General features: G+C 42.8%; 1 protein-coding gene across 4 annotated transcripts in view; it reads left to right on the top strand.

Annotated features, from left to right (window-relative positions):
• The window catches only part of clcn3 (chloride channel 3), a 75,824-nt gene that overhangs the window by 15,985 nt on the left and 47,734 nt on the right, over positions 1-12,105 (top strand). For 3 of the 4 annotated variants that reach the window (XM_035783775.2, XM_052459817.1, XM_052459819.1), the window contains exon 2: positions 7,237-7,429. The exons of the other annotated variant lie outside the window; for it this stretch is intronic. In XM_035783775.2, coding sequence (XP_035639668.2) covers positions 7,264-7,429 — 166 coding nt within the window. In that variant the 5' untranslated portion in view covers positions 7,237-7,263. The remainder of the gene's footprint in view (positions 1-7,236; positions 7,430-12,105) is intronic. 4 annotated transcript variants of the gene reach the window in all.

The following is a 12,105-nucleotide window of genomic DNA, read 5'->3' as shown; positions in this document are numbered from 1 at the left end:
AGCGAGAGAGGCAGGCAGAGAGCGAGAGAGGCAGGCAGGCAGAGAGCGAGAGAGGCAGGCAGAGAGCGAGAGAGGCAGGCAGAGAGCGAGAGAGGCAGGCAGAGAGCGAGAAGAGGCAGGCAGAGAGCGAGAAGAGGCAGGCAGAGAGCGAGAAGAGGGAGGCAGAGAGCGAGAAGAGGGAGGCAGAGAGCGAGAAGAGGGAGGCAGAGAGCGAGAAGAGGGAGGCAGAGAGCGAGAAGAGGGAGGCAGAGAGCGAGAAGAGGGAGGCAGAGAGCGAGAAGAGGGAGGCAGAGAGCGAGAAGAGGCAGGCAGAGAGCGAGAGAGGCAGGCAGAGAGCGAGAAGAGGGTGGCAGAGAGCGAGAAGAGGGAGGCAGAGAGCGAGAAGAGGGAGGCAGAGAGCGAGAAGAGGGAGGCAGAGAGCGAGAAGAGGGAGGCAGAGAGCGAGAGAGGCAGGCAGAGAGCGAGAAGAGGGAGGCAGAGAGCGAGAAGAGGGAGGCAGAGAGCGAGAAGAGGGAGGCAGAGAGCGAGTAGAAGGTGACTCAACTTTGTGACTCAATTGCAGTAATTCCTTTTGGTGAAAGAATTACAAGTTTTAATCACTTCATAATTCATAAACAAAATTCTTTGTCAGTAAATACACAAACTAATTGGTAGGTCTACCTTTACCTGATACTTCTGTGAATTTTCATTTTCCTCCCTCATGAGGGAGAGAATATCAGGCCTCAGGCTAAGACCCAGAGGCAGACACAGGAGGCAGATAGTACGAGTCAGAGTTTATTATAGTTCAAGGGGCAGGCAAAATGTAAGTCAAGGCAGGCCAAGAGTCGCAATCCAAATCAGTCAGGCAGGTACAGGACGGCGGGCAGGATCAGGACAGGCAGAATGGTCAGAACTGGTTAGACTTAAGAAAAACTAGAGCACAGGGAACACGCTGGTAGGACAAGACAAACTGCCAACAGACAAATAGAAAACGCAGGTATAAATACACATGAGATAATGCGGACAAATGGTAGACACCTGGTGGGGGGTGGAGACAAGCACAAGACCGGTGAATCAGATCAGAGTGTGACCGAGAAATTAGGAAATTACAAGGCACATAGCAATGTTTCTTAAACTTACAGAAGGCAAATAATTCCTCAAACTAAATATAAGCGGAAGACCCATTAAAAATAAGTGTTGATATACCTTTTAATACTTTTTTTCTGGTAGAGGTTCTCTAAGACTCCGTTCCCATATATTTGACCAGAAATCAAAGCCATTACTTATGCCTCATTTTTAAGATGAGAAAATGGTTGAAAAATATATATATGCGTTATTTTCCCTAAAATATATACTCTTGGCTTACTCTGCCGAGACTCTTTTTATTATTTAGGTGCCGGGCATTTATTCATATTATTTTTAGGGACAATATTAATGTCCATATTCTGTGTTCCATCTGTGACATTGCTGACCTCTTATTCAATAATCTTATTTCTTCCCCCCTCTTACTTCTACAATGTCACAACACAAGTTCCTGGCACTGGTCTGGTATATTTCTCAAGACTTGGCTGACATTTTTTTTTTTGCTTGGTCAGCTCTCAAAGTAACTGACTCCTAAAATTTGCAGCATTAATGTGCAGCATTAATGCAAGCTTAGAGAGCTTGAAAACAGTTTTTGTTTGAGGTTTTCACAACTTTCAGTTGAACGTTATTGCATTACTACACCCTAGTAAATTGATTATGACAGTTGGTAGGATTGGGGATCGATGTAGTTGAGGTGTATAAGTGGCGGAGGTAATGTAGAAAGCAACTGTAATTAAAAAAAAGAGTTGTTTTGGAGGTGTGTCAACCTGTAGTGTTGGCAGTGGTGAGGCTGCCTTACAGGAGGTGTGATCATATCACTGAGGGGCGGGCAAAACGCTGAGTCATATCCCAGTAACAGTTTCCCCTGGCAACGTCTAGGTCCTTGACTACTGAAAGAAGAGGCCCACTCTCTCGCCTGCTTTTTAAGTTGTGGGTCCAGGACGATACCAGTATTGTGATACTCGTAAGTACCGTGACAAGGAAACAAAACACGAAGCCGATTTAACTTCTTTAGGAAAACAGCCTTAATGTTGGAAACAAACATCAATATGTTGTCATCCAGAGTCACATTTGTTTATTTCCCAAGTGAAAGCACACAATATTATTGACATACAGCAGGTTTTAAAGGACCGCAGAGTTTGACCTGCTTCGTGTTTTCATTTTTGTCATGGGAAAAACATTGCGATACTGATATCGTCCCGGCTCTAATAAGTTGTGTAAACTGTCACTGCCAGGCCTGGCTCGTTTTGGCACCTCAGATAACGCTTTCCCATCATTCAAACACATCTATTCTCATCCATATTCTCAAATGTCAGGGTCAAAAAGGATAGGGATCATGTATCCTTCATAGGAGCTGTTTTCTAAAGTAATATTCCTCTCAAATTCAGCCTGTTTGTATCGTTCCTCATCGAAACCGTAGCCTTGCTTTGCAATAAGCAACTTCATGTATCGGATATCTGTTGCATGTGAGTCTATGACAAAGCTTAGCTTATTTAAGATGGATCATTTCACACGCTTTCGGTCGGTTCTGAGACCAAATGAACCCACTTTCTCCTCGTCTGTGCTGAAGCCTGATGGTCGTATAGTTTTACCAAAACGTTCACGGCTTCACCTCAACCTTGTGGAGAAGAAGTGAGAGAACAGAGGAACAGAGTAGACACTTCTCCAGACTGGGTGGGAACAGACAGTTCAGACTCCTGCAGTGTTATTCTGTAAATGTCAAAGATCTTTCCTTCAAATAGCCTACCATTTCTTTGTACCACAATTCAGGGAATAAAACATTCTAATTGCGATTTTGGTTAAATTTTCACTCGGAATGACCTAGGTCATCTTAAGTTTTTGTCTTCTTGAGAGTTGAAACTCCTGCTGAGCGTGTTCACAGCTTGGTGGGCACTGGGCCTAACAAGCTCATGACCACAGTAACTGGTGCCAAGATGGAGGTTGAAAAAGGCTCACACTTGTTAACCAAGAACAAGAGCGCTCTTGGACTTGTTGGCATTCCTCCTAAAAACAAACAGAATAGAATTTCCCGCTTTAATTGAATACAGCTCAAAGGGATTTCTTGATTCAAGGTGAGAGGGGAAGTTGTTAGGCTAGTGGTCCAGTCTGTTGGTCTATGTCATGAAGAGTTAGTTACTGTATGTAAAGCTATGAGACCAGGCTTGTGAAATGTAGGCTCTCTAGTCTCTGGTGTGTTGTCTCCTCCATAGACACCTAGGGATGTGCTGTTAAGGATTGGGGGGGGGAATATGAGAAAATTATGAGTGTCTGTCTCACATTGTAGTCATTACAGAGTTTATATATTTCTATTTAACTAGGGAAGTTAGTTAAGAACAAATTCTTATTTACAATGACTGCCTATCCCGGCAAAACCCTAAACCGGACGGCATTGGGTCAATTGTGCGCCGCCATATGGGACTCCCAATCACGGCCGGTTGTGATACAGCCTGGAATCGAACTGGGGTCTGTAGTGACGCCTCTAGCACTGAGAGGCAGTGCCTTAGACCGCTGTGCCATTCGGGAGCCCTGCAAGATTCCTATACTTGAATGGAACATAAGCTGTAGTGACATCAGTGACACTATTATCTCCTTTTGCTTTTGAACGTTGATGAGTGTAAATGAAACAGGAGGAAGCCTAGAAGGATTTTGACTCTATTTCTTCCTGTCATTATGAGCTCGTGACTTGTGGGACTTCCATTTCTCTGTCGAGAGAGGATACTTATACTTCACTATCCATGGACTCTGGGAGAATTCATAATCTCCCCATAAGAGCCAGTGATACCACTGCCAGACAGTCAAATAAGTTTTCAGAGCAGTAAATTAAATCGAGGATATGGCCTACAGTCACTTTACTCTAAAGTAAAGGAGTATATCAAACAATATCCCTGTATAATGGGTTTAGGCTCTCTGGCTGTAAATTGGTGACTCCTATATAGATGAAATCATTTGCTGCCTGCCATTTGATTTAGTACTGTTCACTTTAGGATTCATTTAGTTCTCATCGCTCTGGGTCTGGATAGTATGATGATACACGGTTATATTAAGTTACTCTACGTGATTCAGACATATCATTAGCTCAACCTGCTTCCATTTCATCTCATAGGCCTACCTTTTTTTTTATCACGTAGAAAAAGATCACCTCTTGCTAGGTAAAGCCAGAAACCATTCGTAGAAGAATCATTAACCCACTTATTCACAGTCACATTGGCTAGCTAGTAGATAGCAGGGAGTTTTCTGCCATTGAAATCCTCGGATGGGCCACCTAAGCGTTTGCCTACAGTTGGAAGTTTACATACACTTAGGTTGGAGTCATTAAAACTCATTTTTCAACCACTCCACAAATATTCCCAACAATTGTTTACAGACAGATTATTTCACTTATAACTCACTGTATCACAATTCCAGTGGATCAGACGTTTACATACACTAAGTTGACTGTGCCTTTAAACAGCTTGGAAAATTCCAGAAAATGATGTCATTGCTTTAGAAGCTTCTGATAGGCTAATTTACATAATTTGAGTCAATTGGAGGTGTACCTGTGGATGTATTTCAAGGCCTACCTTCAAACTCATTGCCTCTTTGCTTGACATCATGGGAAAATCAAAAATAAATCAGCCAAGACCTCAGAAAACAATCTATAGACCTCCACAAGTCTGGTTCATCCTTGGGAGCAATTTTCAAATGCCTGAAGGTACAACGTTCATCTTTACAAACAATAGTACGCAAGTATAAACACCATGGGACCACGCAGCCATTATACCGCTCAGGAAGGAGATGCGTTCTGTCTCCTAGAGATGAACGTACTTTGGTGCAAAAAGTGCAAATCAATCCCAGAACAACAGCAAAGGACCTTGTGAAGATGCTGGAGCAAACAGGTACAAAAGTATCTATATCCACAGTAAAACGAGTCCTATATCGACATAACCTGAAAGGCCACTCAGCAAGGAAGAAGCCACTGCTCCAAAACCGCCATAAAAAAGTCAGACTACAGTTTGCAATTGCACATGGGGACAAAGATCGTACTTTTTGGAGAAATGTCCTCTGGTCTGATGAAACAAAAATATAACTTTTTGGCCATAATGACCATCGTTATGTTTGGAGGAAAAAGGGGGAGGCTTGCAAGCCGAAGAACACCATCCCAACCGTGAAGCACGGGGGTGGCAGCATCATGTTGTGGGGGTGCTTTGCTGCAGGAGGGACTGGTGCACTTCACAAAATAGATGGCTTCATAAGGGAGGAAAAGTATGTGGATATATTGAAGCAACATCTCAAGACATCAGTCAGGAAGTGAAAGCTTGGTCGCAAATGGATCTTCCAAATGGGCAATGACCCCAAGCATACTTCCAAAGATGTGGCAAAATGGCTTAAGGACAACAATGTCAAGGTAATCCTATAGAAAGTTTGTGGGCAGAACTGAAAAAGCGTGTGCGAGCAAGGAGGCCTACAAACCTGACTCGGTTACACCAGCTCTGTCAGGAGGAATGGGCCAAAATTCACCCAACTTATTGTGGGAAGCTTGTGGAAGGCTACCTGAAACGTTTGACCCAAGTTAAACAATTTAATGGCAATGCTACCAAATACTAATTCAGTGTATGTAAACTTCTGACCCACTGGGAATGTGATGAAAGAAATACAAGCTGAAATAAATCTTTCTCTCTACTATTAATCTGACATTTCACATTCTTAAAATAAAGTGGTGATCTTAACTGACCTAAAACAGGGCATTTTTACTAGGACTAAATGTCAGGTGTTGTGAAAAACTGAGTGTAAATATATTGGCTAAGGTGTATGTAAACTTCAAAATACACATTCTGGATGTAGAAATGCTTTTAGTGTTAACTTAAATAATTAAAACCAAATAGACTATGTAGAAAAGATAATGGACCTATATATTTTCAAATAATATAATCTTTGAGAATTCTCAATCACCAAAATTAAAGCTGTCAAGGAGACTTGAAAATTCCAAAAGTAATGAATGTAAGCAGTATATATTTAGTTACTATGTTTGAGCAAAATAACACAGCATTAGCAATGGCAAAATGCATAGAATTGCAAGAGATTGGCATTAAAACAGCTAAATGTTTACTCCGCTGCATGGCAAAATGTGTAGAATTACAGGAATTTTACTTTAAAATGGCAAGAAAATATCTCTGGTCCATGGAGAAATTTGTAGAATTGCAGGAAATTGGCTTAAAAATGTGTCTACATCACCAAAATGGGGGCCTCTAAATTTCAGCTGCTCCCCCCCGCTACGCCCGCCACGCCCACCACCTAAGCCCCCTTTTGATCCAGAGGAAACCCTGAGCTTGCCCATCTTTTATGATCTTGCAAAGGTTTTGGTGTATCCTCCTTCCTCTATGGTTCTGGACTAGGTTTTGTTTGCCCCTGCCTCCACTAGGGGGGAAATAGTGAGGTTAGTGTTCTCTACAATTTTGTTCTAAATCAGCATCACTCTGTTCATCCTAATCCCCAAACTAAAAATAGACATAAACACTACTGGCTGGTTCTTCCCACACATAAATGGTTTGTATTTATGTAATTCCTCAAAACGGATGCAGTAAAAATGTCCCATATTCCTGATGGACTGGAGAGGTAAACAAAATGATTTCCAATAGGAATCAAAATCTCCTCCTGAATGGGCACCAAACAGTCCAATTGCAATTTTTCACAGTATGAGCCTGAGGATGTTCACCACCAGGGTCCTCCATCATCACAGTCCTCCATGCTGACAGAAACAACACAGCTGATGAGTTTACTGCTACTTCTCTGTCACCTCCGTCTTCCTCTTTAGTGAAGTCTCTGGGTCTGACATCTCACACTCATCATGTGTCCTAATGACCCTCCTCCTTCCTTCCCTATCCCTTCTTCCGCCCTTCTTTCCATCCTCTATCACCAACCAGAAACGACACTGCCGCAAGGCTGGTAACGAGGTTCGGGAATCAGAACGAATCTGAAACGGAAACCGTACCCACATTTAATTCCGCCTTCTGGTTACAGCCAGGCTGAGCTGTGGACTTTCCTGTCTGCCTGTGGACTTTCCTGTCTGCCTGAGTGTATGTGCCTGTGTGTGTTTTCCAGCAGCTCAAGTTCAACAGGGGCTACCACAGAAACCGCTACAACAGCATCTCCAGTGCCCACCCTGTGATCTGAGACTGTGTTTGTGTTCCCACGCAGGGCACTGCCTGTGTAGCACGTAGCTAAATGGAGTCGGAGCAGCTCTTCAACAGGAAGGGCTACTACAGGAACAGCTACAACAGCATTGCCAGTGCCAGCAGCGACGAGGAGCTACTGGATGGCGCCGGAGTCGTCATGGACTTCCACACCTCTGAGGACGACAACCTTCTGGACGGAGATGCCACCTCCCCAGGTAGGCCCACTGCTAATTGCTGCCGAGTACGCCACCAGACACCCACTATCGTGCCGGGCTGTTGACCCCAGGGGAGAGAGGCTCTGGCTGGGCAATTTTGGTCAGATGAAGAGGGTCTGGTCCAGGCCGGAAGCTGTGGGTCTATCCATGGATGGATATTGTGAGCTGTGTTATTGTGAGCTTCCTATCCTGGCCGCCTTGCCAAATTTGCTGCATTGCTGATCAACCCACTCAATGCTGCCTCACCCACTTGGCCCCCTTGCTACCCTGTGATTTGCAGTTTTACCCTTGCTTTTGTGAGCCCTACTGTTGATGCTCTCTGCTGCTTTCTGCCCCCGACACGTATCCATCAACCCTCCATCTATCCATGACACCCCATCCCAAACCACACCCTCCATCAGATGTCACCTGCCTGCCACCTCTTGACTTTAGTTCCGCTACCATTCATAGCGGTCACCACCATCCATACCCGTGATTGGTTGGGTTCCCCTCCCGGCTGGCTGCTGCCATCTTGTTTTTGTGTTTGTTTTGTGCTTGCAGCCTCATTCATACTAGCCCGGTCCCAGATCAACCAGCATGTTTTTGTATGACAACAGCCATAGGAGCTGGCAAATGCAGCACACAGAAACAGATCTGGGACCAGACTATGCCCATTCCTGTAAACCTTGTTTTATTTTCTTATTTTCCCTGCCATCGCCATCCATGTACCTTATTCACTTCTCCATTCATGGTGCTTCAGTTCCTGTTTAGTTTGTGGTCGTGACTTGTGGCTTTACTTCTTGCAGGTTTTGTGGTTGTGCTACTTTTGGCCTTTGCTGCTTTTCTAGGTGTGGCTTGTACCATGCGGCTTTGTGATTGGACACTTGAACTGCACACGTTGTGCTTTGTGGGTGTGGATTTTTTTACTTGTGTATTGTAATATACAGCTTTGTAGGTGTGTTGCTGATGATATTCCACTCATCACTATGATGTAGACATAAAGGCATCCTTTCACATTGTTCCTGTGCCAACCGATTCTCCCTGTCTTTCAGTCCTGTACCAATCACCTGTTCCTTTCACACCCTCTCCTGCTTCCCTGGCCCAGTGTACTCTGCTCTGTAATAGCAGGTGTCCCGTGTCAACTACTGCCACATCCTGCTTGTTTCCTGTTGCTGCCTGCTGGCCTGACTCTTGTGCTGCTGATTCATGTCTTGTAACCATAGTTACGCTGGCTTCTGCAGGCTCCTCTAGCTTCTTGTAGCTGTTCAAAAGAGAACCAGCTCCCTCATAGCTGATATGTTGTTTAATATGGCTAGTCATTGTTGGCTGCAGCGACTGTGAATAGTAATTAGGGAAGCTTGTCATATCTGAAGGTCTTTTTGAAATGCTACTTAATCGAAACCTACTTAATACATGTATTTGTGTGTGTGGCAGAAACTCGCTCATGCTGAGGAAGAACTTCGTGCTTAACTCTTTGACACTTTTAACTGAGTTTGAACTTATGTATGCGTGTTTGCACGTGCGTTGGTTTGAGAGAAGATTTACAAACGGATTGCCAGTACTAAAGTACATTTGTCAAACCATGGATGTAAGCAGAGCCCAAGGAAAGCCAAATAAAGAGAGCCTTTTGTCTGATTGAGTCTGATGGGACATAATAATCTTCTAAAGTAGAGTTGTTCTTTTTCATTACCAGAGTTTACTTTAAGTTGTGCTTAAGGGTGCCAAGGGAGTTCTTGACATTTTTACTCTCTGCTGCACAATCCTCTCCTTATCCTCGTCTCTGGAGTGTTGTATACAAGCACAGAGCTCCTCGTGTGTGTGCGCCCCTGTGAATGCAGTATGAGTTTCTGAGTACAGGGCAAATAGTCTTCTGTTAGGCTCATCTACTTTAAGGATTTTTTTCATTGGCAAGATTAGCAAATTTAGGCATGAAATGCCAGCAACAAACGCTGACACTACACAGCCAAGTATAACTGATCAAATTATGAAAGACAAGCGTTGTAATTTTGGTTTCCATAAAGTGAGTGTGGAAGAGGTGAACAAATTATTGTTGTCTATTAACAATGACAAGCCACTGTGGTCTGACAACTTGGATAGAAAATTACTGACGAAAATAGCTGACGATATTGCCACTCCTATTTGCCATATCTTTAGTCTAAGCCTACTAGAAAGTGTGTGCCCCAGTGTGTGCCCCCAGGCTTGGAGGGAAGCTAAAGTAATTCCGCTACCCAAGAATAGTAAAGCCCCCTTTTACTGGCTCAAATAGCCGACCAATCAGCTTGTTAACAACCCTTAGTAAACTTCTGGAAAAAATTGTGTTTGACCAGATACAATGCTATTTTACTGTAAACAAATTAACAGATTTTCAGCACGCTTATGGAAGGACATTTAACATATTTCGGCCCTGCAGGCGCTACACAAAACGCTGAAATAAAATATAAAACATGCATTACCTTTGACGAGATTCTTTTGTTGGCATTCCAATATGTCCCATAAACATCACAATTGGTCCTTTTGTTTGATTAATTCCGTCCATGTATATCCAAAATGTCCATTTATAAAGCGCGTTTGATCCAGAAAAAAACAGCTTACAAAAAACGCAATGTCACTACAAAATATTTCAAAAGTTGCCTATGAACTTTGCCAATATATTTCAAACTACTTTTGTAATACAACTTTAGGTATTTTTAAACGTTAATAATCGATCAAATTGTAGATGGGGCAATCTGTGTTCAATACAGGAATGAAAATAAACCAGCGCTGCTTTTCACATCTTGCGCAACTCACAAAAGTGTTACCCAGTTCTGAGTTGGCCTACTTCTTCATTAACAAAGGAATAACCTCAACCACATTCCAAAGACTGGTGACATCCAGTGGAAGCGGTAGGAACTGAAAACAGGTTCCTATGAAATATCCCTTGGCAAAGACAACTCAGGGAACAGAGGGGGGGAAAAATTAAAAATCTGAACAGTTAGTCCTCGGGGTTTTGCCTGCTACATAAGTTCTGTTATACTCACAGACATGATTCAAACAGTTTTAGAAACTTCAGTGTTTTCTATCCAAATCTATGAATAATATGCATATCTTATATTCTTGGCATGAGTAGCAGGAAGTTGAAATTGGGTACGCTATTTATCTAAAAGTGAAAATTCTGCCCCCTAGCTTCCATGATGACAAGCACAGAGGCACTGAGTTTGAAGGTAGGCCTTGAAATACATCCACAGGTAAACCTCGAATTGACTCAAATTATGTCAATTAGCCTATCAGAAGCTTCTAAAGCCATGACATACTTTTCTGGAATTTTCCAAGCCGTTTAAAGGCGCAGTCAATTTAGTGTATGTAAACTTCTGATCCACTGGAATTGTGATACAGTGAGTTATAAGTTAAATAATCTGTCTGTAAATAATTGTTGGGAAAATTGCTTGTGTCATGCACAAAGTATATGTCCTAACTGACTTGCTGAAACTATTGTTTGTTAACAAGGATTTTGTGGAGTGGTTGAAAAACGAGTTTTAATGACTCCAACAATAGTGTACGTAAACTTCCGACTTCAACTGTGGCTGTTGAATGCGGAAACGGCTGGTAAACCAGGAGAGTGAATCTAAATATTGTGTCATGTAGGCCTAGTGTAAAAGGCTCATAATGTTCTCATGCTGCATTGATTCAGCCTTAGGGCAGTTTTAGAGTACATTAGTTCTTGGCAGGATTCCTCACACCAAGCAATATGTATCTAGGAATGTTAAGGTTGAAATTCTCCACCATGCTCTGTGCTCTTACCTATCATAACTTTACTTTGGAATATGCTGTGTCGTGTAAGTGCTGTGTGTCCTACACTTAAGGAGACCAGACAGAGGCAGAGCAGACCCGACATATTAATAATTAATGACCCAGTGAAGGCTGGCTGTATAGTAGCGCTCCAGTGAGGGTGACCAGGCTTTGTTCAGTAGGACACACAGAGAAGCGGGTCATTGTGTGGCGTGCGCGTTTTGGCCGGTATTGGGTTACACACAAGGTCACTCTCAGTAATCTCTGTTCAATCAGTGGCCTCTAAGGTTGGGCGGTAACCAAATTTTCATATCGTCATACTGTCCTTCTCTCATCCCAGGATATACGGTATTACTGGTATTACTGTTTTTTTTGCGCTAAAAATACAAAAAAAAGCACAGGTGTCCATTACCAAAATGCTAACAAAATTAGCACAAGTACTAGCGGATTTTTATAGAAGCTGCTAGCTAAATATGCTAATGAGCACAAACGAAAATAAACTAATTGCAAAGACATGAAAACCCGTCACAATTTATACATAGAGTGCCCTCAAAGGTTTCACACACCTTGACTTTTTCCACTTTTTGTTGTGTTACAGCCTTAATTTAAAATGTATTAAGTTTAGATTATTTGTCACACACACACAATACCCCATAATGTCAAAGTGTAATTGTGTTTTTAGAAATGTTTACTAATGAATTAAAAATGAAAATCTGAAATGTCTTGAGGCAAGTATTCAATGCCTTTGCCTAAATAAGTTCAGGAGTAAAAATGTGCTTAACAAGTCACATAATTATCAGGTATCAAGGTAAGACTCAGATGCAGACCGTGTCGAAGTAACAATGTTTATTACAGCAATGGGACAGGACGGCAGGCAGGCTCAGGCAAAGGTTGGTAATCCAGAGGAGGGGGGCAAAGGTACAGGACGGCAG

Source organism: Oncorhynchus keta, chromosome 13 (assembly GCF_023373465.1).
Source record: "Oncorhynchus keta strain PuntledgeMale-10-30-2019 chromosome 13, Oket_V2, whole genome shotgun sequence".
NCBI lineage: Eukaryota > Metazoa > Chordata > Actinopteri > Salmoniformes > Salmonidae > Oncorhynchus > Oncorhynchus keta.
This window is presented reverse-complemented; position numbering and strand designations above follow the sequence as displayed.